The sequence below is a fragment of the Falco biarmicus genome, chromosome 6, assembly GCF_023638135.1.
Source record: "Falco biarmicus isolate bFalBia1 chromosome 6, bFalBia1.pri, whole genome shotgun sequence".
Lineage (NCBI taxonomy): Eukaryota > Metazoa > Chordata > Aves > Falconiformes > Falconidae > Falco > Falco biarmicus.
Genome location: NC_079293.1, coordinates 66,432,537 through 66,453,335, shown reverse-complemented (window position 1 = coordinate 66,453,335; position 20,799 = coordinate 66,432,537). Strand labels below are relative to the sequence as shown.

The window sequence follows — 20,799 nt, the reverse complement described above, 5'->3', positions numbered from 1 at the left end:
TGGGAGGGGTGGAGGGGTGGGAGGGTGCATAAGGTTAAATCACTTGATACAAACAAAACAAACCTCCATTTTTATAACTTGTTCCTTTTATTTACACATATCTACTCCAAATTTTTCCCGTATTTCAACAAGCAGTGTTTATCTGCCCTAAATCTAATTCATGGTGCTTCCCTCTAGTAATTGGAAGTTACGGCACACGTATCCATACAAAAGCTGGGCCAGTTGTACCACATCATCATCCTGCCTATTTTAGCCAGGTCCAAATTTTTCCCTTTGGAAGCAGCTTACTGCAGTCCCTGAAGGTACTTGCAGCGTCTCTGCTTGGGTGGGCAGTCCAGCTGTGCACATGCCTGCTCTGATACAGAACAAAAGGCTGCAAAGAGGAGCGTGACAGCAGAAGGGCAGAAATACTAGATTCTTCCAAATTATGCTTGGGCTGCTATTGCACAGGGGGTGCAGCAGCAAAGCAGATTTTAGTTCTAGAGTATTTTTACTCTTCAGCTACTAGTCGAGTTTCAGAAGAGTTAGGTGTAACATTGGCTGAACTCATTGCTAAACTCTATCAAAAAGCAAGGCATATACAACAGTGAACACAAAATGCTCTTCTTCCTCTAAAGTTTTACCCCTGGTAACTGTTATTCAAGAGACAGTTAGTCAATCTTTGAATGACAATTCAAATTGTTATTAAAAAATGGTTATTAATAGACACACCACATGATAGATGAACCACCAATTTCATAATGTAGTAAACACTCATAAGAGTGGTGCATCTGCAGTTGGTGTTTTTAACTGTGTGAAGCTCCATTTTGCCTCTGCCTTGAAGATGTTGCAAAATGATGCACAACTAAATAGCTGATATTCTTAGGAGAGAAAGGATCAGCATGCCTTCCTTGGATTTCCAATACCACTACAGTTCTTTCCCTCACATCTTCTGTTAAGTTACCTTGACTGTACAGGAGATCCGCATTTGAAGAAGTATTAGGTTTAGCCTTTGTTAGCCCAACAGAATTATCCTTGGTTCGCACACTTTCAGTGTAATCCCAGCTGTCAGCTTCGATCTTTAATACTTCAGTGTTCAGACAAGGAACCTAATTTTTCTTCTTTTTTAAAATCACCTCCATGTATTCACATCTTGCAAGTATATACCTTGACTTTTGATAGCAAAATTTAGGAATTAGTAGCAAGAGCACACACACACCCTGCCCCATGCTCTCGTTATCAATTATATCTCCTAACTATAGTCATAGAATTGTTCAGGTTGTAAAAGACCTTTAAGATCTTTGAGTCCAACCGTTAACCTAGCACTGTCAAGTCCACTTGGCCACATCCCTAGACCAAGTGTGGTCCCTAAGCACAACATCTACACGTTTTTTAAATACCTCCAGGGATGGTGACTCAACAACTGCCCTGGGCAGCCTGTCCCAATGCTTGACCACGCTTTCGGGAAGAAATTTTCCCTAATACCCAATCTAAACCTCCCTGGCACAACTTGAGGCCGTTTCCTCTTCTCCTGTCACTTGTTACTTGGGAGAAGAGACCTACACCCAGCTCACTACAGCCTCCTTTCAGGCAGTTGTATAGAGTGCTAAGATGCCCCTGAGCCTCCTTTTCTCCCGGCTAAACAACCCCAGTTCCCTCAGCTGCTCCTCATAAGACTTTCTCTCTAGACCCTTCCCCAGCCCCGTTGCCCGTCTCTGGACATGCTCCAGCACCTCCACGTCCCTCTTGCAGCGAGGGGCCCAAAACCGAACACAGGATTCGAGGGGCGGCCTCACCAGTGCCCAGTACAGGGGACGGTCACTGCCCCAGTCCTGCTGGCCACGCTGTCTCAGATACAAGCCGGGATGCTGGTGGCCTCCTTGGCCACCTGGGCACACTGCTGGCTCACGTTCAGCTGGCTGCTGACCAGCACCCCCAGGCCCTTTCCCCCAGGCCCTTTCCAGCCACCCTTCCCCCAGCCTGTAGCGCTGCGTGGGGCTGGTGTGACCCAAGGGCAGGACCCGGCACTGAGCCTGGTTGAACCTCATGCAACTGGCCTGGGCCCATCGGTCCAGCCTGCCCAGCTCCCTCTGCAGAGCCTTCCTGCCCTCAGCAGATCAACATCCCGCTCAACTCGGTGCTGTCTGCAAACCTACTGAGGGTGCACTTGGTCCCCTTGTCCAGATTGTCGATAAAGATATTAAACAGGACTGGCCCTGATCCTGAGCCCTGGGGAACATCACTCGTGACTGGCCAGCAACCAAACTTAACCCCATTCACCACCACTCCTTGGGCTTGGACATCCAGTGGGTTTTTTAACCAGCAAAGCATATGCCCATCCAAGCCATTAGCAGCCAGTTTCTGCAGAACACAGAAATGGTGTCAAAGTCTAGGTAGACAACATCCACAGCCCTTCCCGCATCCACTGAGCAGCTCACCTTGTCACAGAAGATCAGGTCAGTCAAGCAGGACCTGCCCTTCATAAACCCGTGCTGACAGAGCCTCATCAACTGGTTGTCCTGTACATTCCACGTGACAGTGCTCAAGATGACCTGCTCCATAACCTGCCCTGGCACCAAGGTCAGAATGACAGGCCTGCAGTTTTTTAGATCCTCCTTCTGTCCCTTCTTGTAGATGGGCATCACAGTTGCTAACCTCCAGTCAACTGGGACCTCTTCTGTTCGGCAGGACTGCTGATAAACAATTGAAAGCGGCTCTATGAGCACTTTCACCAGCTTCCTCACTACCCCTGGATCACTTCCAACTTTTATCAACCATAGAAGTTCACTATCAATTGTTCTTGCAGAACAACACAAGTTTAGTATGCATTTTGCCTGCTTGATAACAAGGAGTCTTGTGACTCTTTTCTCAAGCATTCCTCTCACCAGTGTGGTATTTGGCTTGAAAGCCCATGGAATGCAACCAGTGCTTTTTTATTGTTATTTCTCTGCTGTATTTCGCAAATAAAAACCGGAGTTAAAGGGTATGAAGTGTACGAGCCGTTTAATTTAAACCTAATCTTCAGTCCTGAGTCTGCATACCCTGACACTGCTCATGCTTTACAGGTTTTTCCTGCACAACATGTACTAAGATACCATAATCTCATTGAGAACATTTTCAATTTTATTTGCTACTATTGCAATTACAAAGAATATAACAATGTAAATTTGCATTTTTAGTGACAACCCTTTCTAAAAAACAAGGTCAGAAATTAGTGTGCAACTATTCTGGCTTTGGGCAATTTTCATAGGATGGATATTTTCCTTCATGAACATTTGTCACATTTTACAGCATTGCATTTTCATAGTTCAGTACACAGGAACAGAAATACATCTGTTCCTACTTGCAGAACACTCATATGTATTTCTGAAATATAAAAATACAACTTCTAATTAATAAATTTCATTTGTTTTATTGAGAGGAAGGAAGAATCCATCCATGGCTTTTGTCATGTCATACAGCACACTACTAGCTCTGATTCTCTCCTCCCTGAATTTATTCTCTAATGAGACTTGGTTTTTTTAGCACAGGACATGGGATAGAATCACTGTCTTGCTCACAGCCCTGCAAGAGACTGAGGTAAAAACTCAAAGAGATGCACACTATTACAAATGCAAAACAGCCATCAAATTTTCCAGTTTATTGATGGGAATTCAAAATTGATACAAAACATGCCCTCTTTGCATGTTGTATTTTACCATTAAAATGTTTCCGACAGCGTCAGGTAGATTCAGAGTTAAGAATATACTTCAGCTTTTAGCATGTACCTTTTTTAAAGGTATTACACAAAAGCGTCTAACTTAGGTAACACATGGTCCCAAAATTGCTTTCAGACTTTTTCTTTATCAAAAGACTCAGATCTTCTGCTGATCTGATGAAATAAGGGCTTAAAAATGTTTTAAGCCATTAATAAGTATCCTGTGGCGGAGTCAAGGAAGTTTATGATTTCCATTATAATCTTGGGCATATAAAGGCAACAGTCCTATAAAAGCAGCCCTCCAGAATATATGGAAAGTGGCAATGGGTATGACGCCAATTTATATAATTATCAAGTAAAACAGATTTTTAAAGCTATGAATGTGAGCAGTATCACAGCAAAATATTTAATGAATACCACAGAACCAATCAAGTTTGAAAGTTGAGCAGATGTTGTTTCAATCAACAGAGATTTGTAATGTCAAATATACCAAAACGTTTTCTAAAATAAATTCCTAATGCAGAAAAATTGACTTAAACTTCGCTCCTAGCTAATAGTACCTTTTATTTAAATTGGACCCTAAACTGATCAGACAATACATAGCCCACACTTTCAGACATTTATAATAAAAAAGCTTTTATTTTCAATTGAAACAAACGCACCATCCTGCACTTGAAGGCTATAATGAGCCGTAAGCATATTCCAAGGTGTATCAATGGCAACAGATTGGTTTCACCTCCACTGAGAAGATACATAATGCACTCTTAATTGGTAAAGAAAATTAAACTGAGCCTTCTCAAAGTTTCTGTACTGTGTTTCTTATTATTGTACAGTTCCACAGTCAGACCAAGAGTTTGCAGTGTGTGCAGATATTGTAGTAAATCAACAGTATTGTTTAATCATCATCTTCCTCCTCTTCCTCTTCCTCCTCAAAACTGTCTTCAAAGCCCTCACTGTCCTCCTGGTCCTCATCACCTTCTATTGCCGTATCCCATTGTGGATGATTTTCTGGCACTGGTTTTGCTTCATGAACTTCCAGCTGTAATTGGGTAAAGAAAGAAAAGACAGGAAAAAAGGGTTACAAACAATACACACCAATGTGGAAAACCCCCCAAAAAACCACCAAATAACCAAAAAAACCCCAAACAAATGACACACCACACAAAGCTGACAGTTTAAAACCAACAACAACAAAAAACCCCCAAAAAAGACAGAACAAACCCCACCCAAAACAAAACAACAGCAGTTTTCTGGGTTTTTTTCTTATCAGAAGTAAGGCATGCCAGATTTTTCTCACTAACTAGATGTATCTAGGACTAAGGGCAGGGAAAAGGCATGGCAGACCTCAAGGTATAAAGCCAGAGCCAACCATACTGCAGAAACTGAATAAATGTGAGAAAGCATGTATTAAAATATGCAGACACTCAAAAAGCATCACAAACTAGTGCCATTTAATCCATTGTAAAATTGCCACTACTGGCATCAGACAGAGCTTGAGTCCCCCTCCTTGACACTATTTTAAAGTTTTATTTCTTAAAGATAACGGGATTTTGGGGGTTTAATAGCCCTATGAAGTAGCTTTTCATACAATACAAATACGTAACACAATTAACTATCACACCTTCAATGGTTTAATCTGGTCCAATCCCATATATGAATCCGATCTTAAATAAACTGTGTACTGATAGTTTCCAGGCTTGCCTGGCGCTGGGAACTTCAGCTCTACCTACAAAACAGAATCGTCATCATAAGCTCTTACTGCTTTCAAGAGACACATTAGAACAAGTACCCGAGTACCCTAATAAGCAGTAAATGCTACTACAGAAGAATAATACTTGTTTTCTTAAAACGTTTTAGTTTCTTACAAGTGACATTTCTTTGAAAATCTCTACATAATAAAATACCCACAGAAGAGAGAATACCCAAACACAACACCTTCCATGAAAGCTGAATAATTAAGTCACATTTTTTTCTGAATTAGACCAAGTAACTTTACAACAAGTACAGTTTCACCCTCTTGTATGCCTCCTAAATCCCAAAAACCCCAAGAGGTTGAAATACTCGGTTTGTTGAAAATACTAGCTTCACTCTTCTGTTACTTGAAATTGAATATGAAATCTAGTTTGAAAGAACAAAATACATCAATTCTCCATTTTTCAGAAAAGCAAGGAACACAGCCAAAGGTTACAGTCTCAGAAAGGTTCATATGAGCCGAGGCTAATTAATTTGTCACAGTCTCTGCTTTACAGAAAAAGAACACTTAGTATTTCAAACACATTTGAGTAACTTTATTTAAGAATGATCACTGTGTACAAATACTTGTTTTCATCAGCTTTTGATATTGGGGAAAAGAAACATATAATGCCAAGAAACTTGAAAGTCTTAAACTATTTTTTCTTTCTCCATTATCAATTTTCACAGTTAAAAGGCTCTTCTCTACTTTTATCAGGAGAGTAGTGCGTGTTTTGCATATTAAAGAGATACATATGAGAAAATTAAAATCTAAATGTATTTGTATACTGTAAGACACATCAGTATAGTTTTTTAATACCCCAAAATAAAATTTTTCAAGCACATTACCTCTTCTTTATCTTTTAGCGTACAAACATGATATGGCATACATATTAGCATCTGCTCCTTCCGATCTGCAATATATAGCCACCACCATTCTTGTTTTTCCTTTCATAAAACAAAAAAAACAACCAGGATTATTGAAGTCATATAGAATTATGCCCCTACACTTTATAACAGGTCCTTACAATACAGATAGAAAGGAGGTGGTTTGTGTTTGGCGAGGTTTGTAAAAACTCTTGGATGTGTATGAATAAAATACATAGTATGCACTGCACACTGAAAGCAAACAGGTTATCACAAGTAACTGACTGTCTCCAAAGGCTTCATTCCAGATATTCAAACTAAGCTACCCTGTGAGAGATGGAACCGTTGAAGAATTGTGTCCACTGAGGATTGACGAGCAACTTTATGCAACACAATACTACCTTAAGTCCTTCAACAGAAATCCAGCCTGGATAAAAAGGTCAGCATACAAAGCAAGGCATGCTAAAAGACTGATAAAGTTCTCTTTCCAGTAAATGATCTTTTCCAGGTAAGTACCCTTTGCCCCACTTCTTCTCTCCCCCTCCAAAAAGTAGGAATCTGCTGAAAGTTGGAATTTGGACATACCAAGATTTCACTTCAAGGAAGCATGAACCGCAGGCACTACTGGTATTTGTTAAGGATACCCAACAACTGTTGCCTATCACACAGCCTTCAAAACAGCTACAGGTCTCAAAGGTCTTGCCACCGCAGGCACTAAAGCAGAGCTCCTAAACTAAATGTGTAGTCCTCATAAAAGACAGCAACATTGTACAAGAACAATGGTTTATCCCTCAACTGAGTCAAACTTTTAAGACTGTGGTCCAGTTCAGCAACTATTCTCAAATGGGAAAGACTACAGGTCTTCAGCATCAACTGTTCATTTAACCACTGTTCTTTGATTAACCCTCTGGCACACATTTTAGGCAAAATCCACTTTGTTTTAATAGAAGCTGAAACCTTTCTATTGCAAAAAAGTTAGTTTAGTACTGCAAAGTAAGTTTCCATTCCTTCACCTCCTTAAGTCTTGTCTTAAAAAAAAAAAAGAATGACAATAATGAGGGACAGGGGGACAGAGGGAAGACTTCTTCATATTTACGAATAAGTATTTTAGTAGACAGGTAACAGTCATAATAGCATAATCTTACCCTAGGGAAAAAAAGGGGGGAAACCCACACCTTTTAGACAGCCCTGATATTAGACTCCTGAATTGTGTTCCAAACCCGTTTTTATTCACTCCTGATGTTCTGGTAACTGTTCACATTTACAACGGACTGAAGCCCTAAAGCGTGAATCTTACAACAGTTGCAAGTCACGCTCCGAACCAGGAGACCAATTTTTGTATATTTACACCAACAATGATCAAGTAGTTGCTTCAGTGCCACCTGTAAATGGTTCTTCTGCTTTGTTTTTAATCTAACAACATTAGAAAGACTGAATGAAAGGATTTTAACGACACCACTGAGCCACTTTCAAATTCCACAGGTGGGAAGCAAATACTGTTAATATGTAGAATCTGAAGAATTTTTGTCTCTGCTGAAAGAGTCAAAAGTTCAGTAGCTTTGCTGTGTTGTTTTGGGGGAGGTTGTTTTGGGTTTTTTTTTTTTAAACACTTCAGAAGCCAATGGTTAGTGAACTGGAATTTAAATAATGCAGGTGAAAAATTACAAAAGCTAAATTAACTCCTTTTCTTTTTTGAAGTGACTAATTGTTATGCTGGTAATAACTGTCACCATCTCACTGAAATATTCAGCTAGCAAACTAGAGATTTACAATGGCAAGACACTCACACCAGCAACCAAAACACCATGATTAGCACCGTTGAGTCCCAGAGCAGAGGAGTGTAAAATTAACTCAATATGTTAATGCCCATTTTACAGCATATAAAAGTAAAAGGAACTGCATCACAGTAAAGGAACTGCATTCCTTCACGTACTTAGAAAAACAGGCTCTGAGAACAGGACAAAATCCTATTCATATACTACTTAAGACCAGAATCTGCAGAATTATAAGGAGTCCTTTTTACAAGTATTCCAAGTGATTTTATGAAAAACCATCCCATGTGATTACAAGACATAAGTTATTTTATCTGTAAGTTTCAACAATAAATATACTGTCAATCTGTTTGACAGCTGTAGCAAAGAGGAATCTTATGCAGTCAAAGTGTTTATTTCCCAGCCAAGGGGCCTCTAGAAATAGAAGGATAAACAGTATAAATAGTACAGATGAACAAGAACTACAGAAGCTAGATTCATTACAGAAATGGCTACTTGCCATTTGGGCCTGTAAGGATTCTGACCATAGGAAAAAAAGATCTGCATTTGTATGTTATTTTTTATTTTACCAAAACAGTGTGCTGACTTACTATACACTGTGCACATTTCCATCACTATCAATGGCAAGGAATTATTTATTTTTTTTAGAACAAAGATCAAAACTGGATTTTCACAAAAAAACAGTAAAAACAGCCAAGGGGGGAAAGAAATACCAGAACAAATTACATTCATTGATCTAATGCTCAAAGGAATCTATAGCCTAAACTCTTTGGAAGTAAAGCTCCTGACCTCAAAAGCCATTGCTTTTTTATAGAAGGACAACTGTGCAGGAGTGTCATTTTCCTCTCTCTTATTGGGTGGAATTTAAAGTTTATGCCTGTGAGAATCTGGCAAGCCAACAGGCAAGCGGGCAAAATGCCCTTTAACAGATGGGTGCAAGGTTTGGCATGCCAGGGAACCAGTATGTTCAATGAAATTGGAACACCAGGGCCAGTTCCTACCTAAAAATGTTAAAACTACAATCTGTGCAGTTTCTGGATCCATGGATGCAAGAGCAGAAGATATTTAGGAACCTGCACAGATTAAATATGCATCTCTAGCAGTAATCAACTACCCAAAAACTTACATGAAACAGTGTTAAGGCTATCTCCCAAGAACAAGTGTATTAGGCTCACCATACTCAAATATATATGAGTGTATTATACACATATATATAAAAATGTATGGTGAGTGTATTATACTCACCATACCCATAAACTCTGGAAACTCAGATATTCATACAACTGCAGCATGTTATCCTTAACTCTGTACCTCTGAACTGGCCGTGACCACAGTACACATGATACTCTAAATCACAGATGAAAAACACACTTATAGAGTACGATAGCTTTTGTTCTTCAGACGCTGCAAATGAACTGCAGCTACAGCACCAAGTACAGCTGCGCTAAACTTTCAGGAAATCATTGAAGAGAGGCTGGAAAATTTACAGCTGCAGAACCCTGAGAGAATACACATGTATCTTCAAGTTCAAGCATTCAGTTCAGCCCTAGATTTATTTTTTTTTTTTTTTAGCACAGTAGTGTACTTAGGTTTTATCACAAAACCCACCAGCAGCTTGGTTACACAGAGCTGAAGCAGCTTTGTACAGAGTTAAGTATAAGCAAAGTCTCTGAAGGAACCCTCCAGTGCAGTCAAAGAAATATGAAAAGTTAGTGCCCGTGTGGCACTGGGCATAGCACATACCCTGTTTCAGCTCAAACTGATGACCAAAGCCAGCTGCCTTTGCAGCAAGGAGGTATTAAAACTCTGCTGCATATTTGACATGATCAAAGGCAGCCAGAAGAACAGAATGCCAGCACACCTTTTTCTGTTATGCTGGTGTACTGCTGGAAGCTTCACTGAGAGAGGGGAGAGTACCTAAATGTCAGGAAAATACAGCATTAATATCAGCCATTACAAAATTAGACGTCATGAGGCCACACAAATGTCAGCTAAGGCCTTCCAGAAAACAGCTTCTTTGGTTTATTTGTATATCTTGTCTGGCTCCTTAGCAACAGGTCTTGCTTCCCACACTTCACTTTCTAATGATGGCACAACTAGGTAAAAACAGCAGGAACAGTATGATCACAAGCATGGAAACAACAGAGCATTTTACAAATGCAAGAAGCTGTACACGGTATAGACATAAAGAGCCTTGGGGACTGAAAAGAGGGAGCAAATACATACAGTGTCTTCCTTTTTTCTGATGTTTCCCTGTTGGTTCTTCCCAGTCTCAGCTGCCTCCTTTAAACCACAAAAGCAGGCATAAGCCTTGCATCCCACCCCCCTGTTATTGGAGACAGCACAACGACAGAGAAGAGGATCCTAGATTAGTTCCCTAGTCAGACAGCAAGGAGGCAAAGGAAACCATCTGAACCACTGACTTGGAAAGAAAGCGTGGCCAAATACTCCTTCCTCCTGGTTCCAATCTGGTCACATCCCAAAGACCTAACTTATTTTCTCAGAACACAAAACGCACGCTTTGAAAAAATCCTATCCTCTTCCAAAATTTTATTGCTGTAATGTGTTGTCAGACAGCTACTGAGTGGTTACTTACACAAACACCTAACAACTGATACCTCAGAACACACTTTCAACACCAAAGGCTGCTGTAGATACCACAGCCTATCCACCATACTGAGTCACCACACGCTCAAATACATCCCTTTCTCTGATACCCATCCACACCTGATGATGTATTTTTGAACTCTACAGGAAAGACTGTTCCACAAATGCCTTTTGCCACTTCCAGACCACACTGGCAGAAAAGAGGCAGCTTTGCCAACCCTCTCCCATCTTCCACAGCTGCACACCGTGTTGCCACCACACTGTTGCACTGAGACCTGAAGTCAAGCAGCCAGCAAAAGAATCTGCTGATCCAAATGGCCGCCAAGCTCTCCTGTCACTACTGTTAACACAGGAGGGGTCGGGAGCTCCCCCACTCACAGGCACCTGCAGTTAGATAAAGAGCAAGTATACTCTACCCGTAACTCTACCTTAGAGCTACTGCTGTACTTTCACCTTCCATGGAAAAAAACAGAAAATACTGTAAATCAGAACCCTATATCTCTGAAAGGTTTAATTCTGAATCTATCTACATATAACAGATCAGCAGAAAAAAAGACCACTTTAGCACTACTGCCATCAAAAAGGAACCTTAAATTCTATACAAGTTTCCAAGTCTCTGGGAACTGGCTAGAAAGAATAATATATTAAAAGTTTTTAGGAAAGTATCTGAAGGAGTTTAAGAGGATTTTATAAATTAAATGAAGACTATTTATAAATGTAAATGAAGATTAGCGATTTTTTCAAATATTAGACTTTTTAAAAAGCCCAGTGTTTACAGTAAAAACATAAAAAGAGCAATTGATTTGTATGATATTAATTCTCATGTTTCACAGTTGTAACGTTTTCCATTACTGACCTCAGGAAAAAAAAGACTGTAAACAGGATGCGTTATCTTTGACTTCGTTTCAAGAAGGGCTCGTTCCTTTCTCTGTATACTTTGCTGTAGCTCTTGCCATTCCTGTCAAAGACAAGTTTAAAGGGTTACTGTGCACTAAAAAAAAAAATATCTTTTGCATTAAAAAAAAGAAAGTTTAGCCCATGGAATTGATACATATGACAGGTTCTCATGCTACACTACACATTATAAAAGGGAAAGGCACACAGGGATTAAGTTTACAGTATGATTAAAACCAAAAATAAAAAAATAATCAAGTAACAGTATTCATGTAAATATTAAAAAAAACCCAAAAACCACTAAAATTCAAAAACACAGACCTGCAGGGCTTACACACATTCTTCAAAACTCACTTCTACAGCACTGCCTATAAGCACTACCTGAGTTGTTACAAACTTGATCATCCTTATCCCATCAGCAGCTTATTCTCACCCTGTACAGGGCTTCCAGCTGTCACTCTCAAGGCTTTCATTGTAAGACCTGTGGTGCAGAAGCCATCTACCACCACAACGCCTCATTCTCAATTACAATTACAGTTTCGAACAACTAACTTCACCATTACTAGAGTTCAGTAAGCACATGTCTGAGTTTGTTCAACTACTGCATGCTTACAGTATGCATTATGCAGTATGCAACAGCCACTGCATGTAAAGAACAAAGTTCAGAGGAGAGTATCTCACAAAATCCGCAGCAGCTAGTAATCAAATTAAGCTGAAAGAAACATTACTATCTTTCCCTAAAGTTAAGCTATTTTTCTCATGTCCTTTTGAGGTTTTCTGCCTATGCTGCAAAGACCCTTCACTGTTCTCTCTGAAACAGTCTTGCAATGACAAAGCTCTTATGCCAGAATGAGGTCTGAAAACCTCTGGAGAACCGATATTACTCCTTCATCCTAGTGTTGCCTAGCCTGAGGGGATGCTAGAGGATTAAAATGCATTTTCTCTTAACCCCAGAAGCAACATTACCCTTCAAGAAAAAGTAAGGCTTACAGCTTCATCATCTTTGTTTTGCTTCTCATCTTGTTCTCTGTCAGTGTCTCTGTCACTTCCATCATCTTTTTCACTTTGAGAGTCCCTGTTTGTTTCTTCTTCTTCAGATTCACTTCCTTTATCAGAGACCTCCTCCTCTTCTTCCTTCGCAACTATTTCCTAATGTGAAAAGAAAAAGAAGAAAAAAACCCAAAAACCTCTTAGTTTGTCTGCCTTATTGTAGTATGCAGCACTCAAAGCACCTGTCTCAAGGCCATAGACAGCCCTTATTTCCTATCTGGATCTACACTCTTCTGTGTCACAGAGTATGTCTACAGTGAAGATTAATCCTCTTCACCTCATGTGCTAAGAGAAGCAGGGAAGCAAATTTCCCTCTCCATATGGCACCCACAATATGAACAAGAGAAAACAGTATTTGATTCTGGGGTCACATTTTAAAAAGTCCTAACAAAATTAGAGAGAATATAAGAAAGTACCTACAGCATAGCCCACGAAGTGGACAGAACACCATGCTGTGGGAGCATAAAGATACTAAAGCTACTTAATTTAAACCAGCTACTTACACAAGAATAAAATCTCATTTCAGTTTTTTCCCTTTAAAGGAAAAGCAGAGGGTACAGCACAATTCACCTCCCAGAAGGCTGCATAACTTGTAAGGGACTGTGAAGCCAGACTTCTAAAGTAGCTGGGCTCAACTTTCAGCAGGCCACTGGAAACATCACCGTGGCGGCTCCCAGATTATTTTACCAGTAATTTTAAAATGTAAAGAAAAAAAAAAGCTGGTTTAGGATATACTTTATGAATGCACAAAATTAAGATGTGACAGACATACAAAAACCCCACCAGATTTGAAGTGCTAAGATGAACAAAACAGTAAAGTATCAATGAATCTATGAGCTACCCCATTAGCTTGTTTTTGCTTCTGCTGTTTTGGTGGCTGCAATGAAGGTGGCACAGGTTTCTTTTTCAATGGTTTCTTCTTCTTTGATTTTGAAGCTTTCTTGGTTCCTTTATTCTTTTGCTGCCATCCTTTGCTCTTAACTTTGTTGACATCTCCTTGCTGTGTGAAAGCAGTATTTAAAATATTTATTGTTCATTAAATTTCAGGCATTCACTGTACTTTAAGCATTTTAAGCTGAAAACCAAAGTCAGAAAGCATAGCTCAAGACACTTCAGTAAGCCTTTCTAAAAAAAGTTTAAAATTTAAAAAAAAAAAAATGCTTGAGAAGCACACAATTAGCAACTCAAGATCTGAAAGAAAGTTCTCTTAGCTAGCAAGAGGAACATTCATTCTTCACTTACCCCATCTTCTGTTGGTTGTTCTTCCGCTGCACATATAGACTGTTCTTTTTCAAACACTTCCTGGTTAGAGAAAGATGTGAAAACTACTAATGCCTCTCTGTACCAAAAGAGTAAATTACTATTTTGTATTTTAATGTAATCACCTTAATCGGGTCTGAAAGTTTTACTCATTATGGCAAATTCATTTATCACTGACAAACACAACAGGGGATTAACAGATCAAACTTAAACACTATTTTGAACATTTGGTCTAGGATTTTTCCATCACTAGCATTATAAAGAAATTTTGTAACAACATGTCATCTTGTTCCAAAGAATCTACTTGTTTCATAGAGCACAGAAATCCTGAATCACAAAAGCAAGCAGTAGTAAAATGCAAATTCTGCTCCAGTTGCCAGAGCATTAAAACTTCAACAGCTGCACTGCTACTCAGGGACAGAGGACAACAAATCACACCAGAAATATGAAACGTTAAGACAAAAACAATGTTAGTGTTGTGTAGACTAGAATATCTCTATGCAAATGGAATTTTTTCATGCATTTCTTTCTTCAAAACATACTATATGCCATTTAAAAAAAATCAGTCATAAGGAGCTGTCTTTATATAAAGATGGCAAATAGAAGATATGACCCACAAAAAAAGCATCATGTGAAAGGCCAGCTCTAGTTTTTTAGGTCCTGTATCTCAATGCCAGACTGCCTAGTGGAGTTCACATAGAAAACATCTTAAATGAGTTTTCTACATGCTGTCAGACATTTCAATTAATTTCAAAGTACAGTTCAATATGCTCACAATTTTCAGTTTCCTTCATTTTTAAGATCCAGCATAGTGATCTTTTACTTTCTGGCTACTGCATCTTCAGTTAACAATGAGATGATGCATTCTGAAATTCCATAGCACAAACACATAGCACATATATACAGACTGTTTTCTGCTGAACTGGCTTCATTGGTTAGTCTGATCCTCAGCTGTAATACGCACACTTGTATGCCTTACCTTAGAGGCATAACTCAGACTTTCTGTTTACTTAGATAATTATCTGAATAGTAGAGATGCAAAAATTGACACTGTAGGTTTTGTTAGGTAAGTTTCTATGCATTAAGTTTTTTGTTCAAATACAGTCATTACTGCCTTTTAAGCTAAAAAATACGCACATCAGAAGATTAACTACTAGGATGTAGTATAATTTTAGTTATGCTGCATTGCTACCCATGCAGGAGTCCACTTCATGTTGCACTGCTGTACCACCTTTATATTAAGTTATGCATATTTTGCTGGACTGAGTTTCTTTTATGAAAGTGTCTAAAACACCCAAGAGATTTGTAACATTAGGAGTCCACATAAAGTGAAATCAAACACTGTCCCAAGGACTTGAGTGAATACTTTATTCCAGTTCAAGAACTAAGTTTGAGCATCTCTTTTCCTGTTATTTACAAATCTCAGGCCAGTATCACTTGCCATATTCTTTTACTGTTCCCTAGACAACTGCAACAGGTCAGACTGAGCTTTGGTTTGATTCCAGGAAAACCTTCTCATTCAGAAACAAAAACACAAGGGAGGATTAAGAGCAGAAGTTCTGAATTTCAAATCTTAATTTTACAGTTATATTTACAAAACACTATGTTAGCTTGCAAAGAAGAAATGCCTGTTCATTGGCATATACTTGCACTTACACTGAAAAAACAAGTACTCTTGATACTTACCGCCATGGTCTGTCTTGTTAGTGTGACCAGAACAGTGACAAGAGAACCTACTGTAATATTGTTGCTGTCTTCATCATCCAAAACTAGTATAAAAAGAAACGCAACACATCTACTAAACTTCTTTAAAGCCTTTTTTTCCCATTAAACATTGTTTCTGCTATGTCTAAATTTAGGCATACAAATTCCAGAATTTTTAACAAAAAAATAATTCCAAAATATTATTTAATAAGTCTCTTACAACCTCAAGTATACTATCAGGATGAGGGCTGGTAATTCAGCAAACTATAAAATAGCAACACTGCGTTTGAAATTTTAATTGCATCAAAGCTAGAAAATTCAAAAGTTGTAGCTGTTGTGGGAACCATAATTCTGTTATATTGTGCATTATATATTAAAGCATAAAACTTCAGAAACATGAAATACCACACATGACCAAAGGGACCCTGTTATATTTGTTCTGGGAATCATAACTTTGTTTTTCTTGACTTTCATATGATTAACAACTCAATTTCAATGCCACATTAACCATCATGCATTTAATTCTTTTTTAAGTAGAAGACAAAAGAAAATAAAAGAATGGCAATGATTATTTTAACTAAAACATCAAACATAACACCCACAGGAAAGCCACTGAGGAGTTTATATCTCCAATCTATGAACTGGAGAATGTTCCACGTTAGGGAGGAATAAAGTTATATCCCAGCATAGACATGTCATTTATTTTCCCTGCCCTGCTCTGCCCCTCCTGAGAAAGCAGTTTTACTATTCACTAGTTTTACAGATATATTTGATATAATGGTAATACTGAGCTAAACAGAAAAGCATATGCGCTGTGTAATCCTCCATACCACACCTGAGTACAGTTGTGTGACAACTGAAGACTACAGGCAAAAAAGGGTTCCTTGCCAAAATATGGGAAGGTGCTCCAAGACTGAATTTTAAGCCGATTAACAGGACTGTGCACAATCCCGTGCTACAATAAAATAGTGTTTTGTTCGGTTGTGTTTTTTTTAAATGTACATAAACAACATTTAGAAATACCAAGGTTAGCAGACATTTGCTTCCTTAATGGATATTTCAATTAACATTTGCTTCTCACAGAGGATTACGCATAAGCCAAATTACAAATCAGGCTACCCAAAACATATCACATTTTGAATGCTATCACTGTAACCACAGTAACAATATAAATTAGGATCAGGTATTAGAACAATCTTTCAAATATCTGACATTTACTAGCACTGAACTACAAAGGAAAGGAGACTGCAGAACCAATTCACTTTCCACTGAAAGGCTGCCTACAGGAACAGCGTAAAAATATACCTAATCTTCAGAGGAAGAACATTATACATTCATTGAAACAATGCACACAAAAGGCAGCTAAGCATAGCATGGACAAATTCTGCCAGATATAGAAAATACACAAGGATTATCACAAAGGAACCCATGAATATTTAGTCATCGGGGCCTCCACTCAAAAAAATCTCACAGAGGACTCTCCATGTTGGAATAAACTGAGCATAAATTGTGGAATAACCACAACTTTTTAAGATAGCTAATAAAAGTGGTATTTCACCCAGAATTCCACATTGCTCATGAAATATTAAATCAACAGATGAAATATCAGATAAGCTCCTGTAGGAGCAACTACTGCTGGTTTGGGAATCTGAAATGTTCAACGTACTTTATCTCCTCAGGCTATAAATCTCATGTACAACAGCCCACTGCTCAAAAACCGATGTCATTTCCAGGCCAAATAATAACAGCGAGTTGTGTTTCAGCATCCTACAAAAGCTTACTGCCAACAGACTTATCAAAATGTCAGAAGAGCAACATACACAGAACAAAAGGACCTCCCACTCACCCTGTGGTTTTATATCCATAGTGACATACGGAAAGCTGCCAAGGACAGCCATAACTTCATCGTATTTCTTATCTTCTAGGAAGTGCAGTAAATTGCGACGATCAGAACCTTTCAAACTCACCAAATCCTGAATACTTTTGATTTTATACTGAATTAGGAAAAAAAAAGGAGTCGTGGTAGAAGAGAACATAGTCCACAAACTCTTAGTAATACATCACTTGTGTCCCCGTGTTACTAATATATACACACACCCCATTTGATTTGTTCTTTTAGAAACCCCAGACTTTAGGGAACTAGCAAGCCTATGTTTTGAGAAACAATAAACCACAGGGGCTGCATTCAAATCTACCAAATAGCACAGCTTTGAACATTGGGGTGTTCCTTAGTATGTCACCCCTTGGAAACTGGATACATTTCTTATAAAACTATTATTTCAGCCAGCTTTTTGAGAAAGCTGAGCTGAGAAATCTTACTGATCAGGTTCTTTATTTAGATAGAGTAGCTCAGTGCTTTGAGATTTATATTAGCAGGAACAACTAAGTGCAAGTTTTTTGTTTTGGTGTTGGTTTTTTTTCTTCATACCGAACTGCAAACAAATCTAAAACCAGATTTGCAGAACAGATCTAAAAGGATAAAACAAACAGATTCATCTGAACACCTGGTTATCTTACCATTACAAATGTACGCATCCAGATAGACTGATTGTACCTCAAATCTAGGGGACTATATTTTTGAAGAGCTCAAAGCATGAGAATCCTACCAAAACAAGCCTACTAAATTGGTCTCTTCCCTCTTTCACATGAAGGATAGGTAGGGTGAGACAGCCCAATGATTGATTTTTATACTTAGTTACACTGCATGTGAAAAAATACATCTCAAATCATGTACTTTTTTGTATGCTGCCTGTAGTTTAGGGCTGGATGAAGAAAAGTAATTTTCTCTAAGGGAATGATTCTTTTATTCATCCAAAGGAAGACTACTTGACTACCTGATGAACAAGCACCTTCAAAGGGGATTAAAAAAATGCAGTACTTTAAGTATTCTTTCTCTTCACACCAACACAAAAGCATTTAAACACCCCCTAAAGCTGTAGTTAAAGCTAAGCAAAAGTTTCATTAGATAAAGAATATTTTTGAGATTGGTCCAAACTAACCATTGTAATAAGACTCTCAGAAAAGTCAACAGCTTCTACTAGAAGATAACTGCTTGTTTCTAAGCAGGCATTCCTAGTAGATATACTACAGTCAAACAAACAGGTTTGAATACAGCAACAGTCTGACACATGGTGAAGAAACATACGCAGGTATTCATACAAGACTATTCACTTCTGTCCTTAAATTCTACAAATACCAACTACATAGAAAGAGCTTTATAAAGCATCCTCTTTCATACATGAAGGATCATAAAACCTGAAATACTTCCCACAGGAACTGATAACATTCTTCCCTTTAACGAACTCCTCTGTGCTACCTTCCAAATATACTTTCTATCAAACCAGATTAAGAATGACAAAGCCAAACAAACAAAAAAAAAAAGTCCCAGTAGGATATTCCAGCCACATTCTAGACAAATATTAAATAGGAGATTGTAATAAGAAATAAAGGGTTTCTTCTGTTTGTGAGGTCAACATACACTGATCTTTTACACTTAGCAGATCTCTGATCTTCATTCCCACCTCCTAACAGAGGAACTTTAAAGAAACAAAAACTACACAGATCACCCAGGAAGTATTGTAGTGAATTAATGAAAAATAAATGTATTTTTATTCTCTTAGTTAATTCATGTCCTTGCTTGCTTATAGACAAATAGGCAAGAGAAATAACAGGAAGTGTTTTAAGAAGTTACCAAGTATCATTTGTAGTTTTATACCTTCTTATGATTGGAGACTCGCCTAAGATTGTCCTCTTCAATGTGAGGCAGCTGCAAAAGGGGAGACTTGAACTGCTGAAGTCCCTGGACAGTCATCTGGGAAAGCTTCATGCAATTTTCCAAAGATCCCAAAGATGGAGCACGAAACTCCCTTTCTTGGGGAGAATGAAACAGATGACATCACTTTTATATTTTTTTCTCCTTCTTACACTTTTACAATGTATACTTGTATCACAGACTACAGAAAACAGGTTTTTCCAGTCAACCAAACAAGAAAGAGAGGCATCTTAAAATGTTCAGCGTAACTAACCAGGCAGCCTTGTTACTCTCACTGTAGTCACATAGCTCAGCAGACTGTTTTCTTCCCCCTTTTTAAATTATCACATCTGAACTCTAAGGAAGGGAAAGACTTCCATCTAACTTTGTCTCAGGGAACAACATGTTGCACAATGTATCTGTGCAATTATTATAGACAGAAACTTCACCATTTAAGTTTAAAAAAAGCAGCAGCAAAACCAACCTGGTTTAAATTTGTATATTTTATATATATGTGTGTATGTATAACGCTTAGCTCTACTTTGTAAGCGTATTGTTAAACATAGTTTATCATTCATCTTATGACAATATAAGATTTTCATCTTGAGAGATGAACATAAAGGTGGCAGCCTATTACATGCCAGAAAAAAACCGTAGGTATAACTGAAGCTAAGCAGAGCATGTTATGTTAGAAGGCAGTAACAGCTGTAAAAATATCAAAGGCGTGGCTTAAAAGAGGTGTCTGAGCAAACACCTATTTGACTTTTCTTTAAAATACTGAAGGAATTCTTGATAATTTCTGAAAGTATAAAAAAGTATACACTCTACATAATTAAAATTATTATAAGATAGACAAGGAGAAATCCTTAACCAGAACAGAGCAAAAGAAAAAAAATAAAACAGACATTTAATACTCTTCATTATGGCTGCAAAGAAATGAAAGACAGGTTTCCACATACTGTTATTTAACTTTGTTAGACAACCATCCATTCATACCTAAGACTTCTCAAAGCCCCATTTAGAAAACTCATTTCAGAATTCCATACAGCTCAAGAGCTGCTTCAGGTTTGGAACTGGCAATGTTCAGCTTACTCTATGTGTACTTTACAATGACACAGAAAAATAAGTTAGATTGTCTTCAGAGAGACAAGAGGAATTTAAGCTATTTGGGTCTTTTTCTGAACTTGTATGTGGCATACGAAAGAACCAAAGGCAATTTCTAACAAGTATTACAGAAGGCACCTGTAATTTACAACGTTTCTCATTTTATTTAAGAATCGGTATATGTATTTTCTTATACTTTAAAACCTTTCCTGAGAAACAATCAGCCTTTGATTACCTTGACTGTTACAGATATATTCTGTATATAAACATATAAAAATCAGTATGAATACAAATGTGTTGTGTACGTATATATACAAAAAATATATACGTACACAAATACATATACTTGGTATGGACATATTTGGGACACTACAACAGGGACA

The 20,799-nt window shown here is 38.1% G+C and overlaps 1 protein-coding gene across 1 annotated transcript in view; it reads right to left on the bottom strand.

Annotated features, from left to right (window-relative positions):
- Positions 1–3,604: 3,604 nt before the first annotated feature.
- SEC63 (SEC63 homolog, protein translocation regulator) overlaps positions 3,605–20,799 on the bottom strand; it is a 63,741-nt gene continuing 46,546 nt past the window's right edge. Inside the window, exons 12-21 of the mRNA XM_056343694.1 lie at positions 19,277–19,431; positions 17,408–17,555; positions 15,544–15,626; positions 13,840–13,899; positions 13,439–13,597; positions 12,538–12,696; positions 11,510–11,611; positions 6,257–6,355; positions 5,298–5,402; positions 3,605–4,715 (exon numbers count right to left, since the gene is read on the bottom strand). Of these exons, the coding sequence (XP_056199669.1) occupies positions 4,572–4,715; positions 5,298–5,402; positions 6,257–6,355; positions 11,510–11,611; positions 12,538–12,696; positions 13,439–13,597; positions 13,840–13,899; positions 15,544–15,626; positions 17,408–17,555; positions 19,277–19,431 (1,214 nt within the window). The 3' untranslated portion in view covers positions 3,605–4,571. The remainder of the gene's footprint in view (positions 4,716–5,297; positions 5,403–6,256; positions 6,356–11,509; positions 11,612–12,537; positions 12,697–13,438; positions 13,598–13,839; positions 13,900–15,543; positions 15,627–17,407; positions 17,556–19,276; positions 19,432–20,799) is intronic.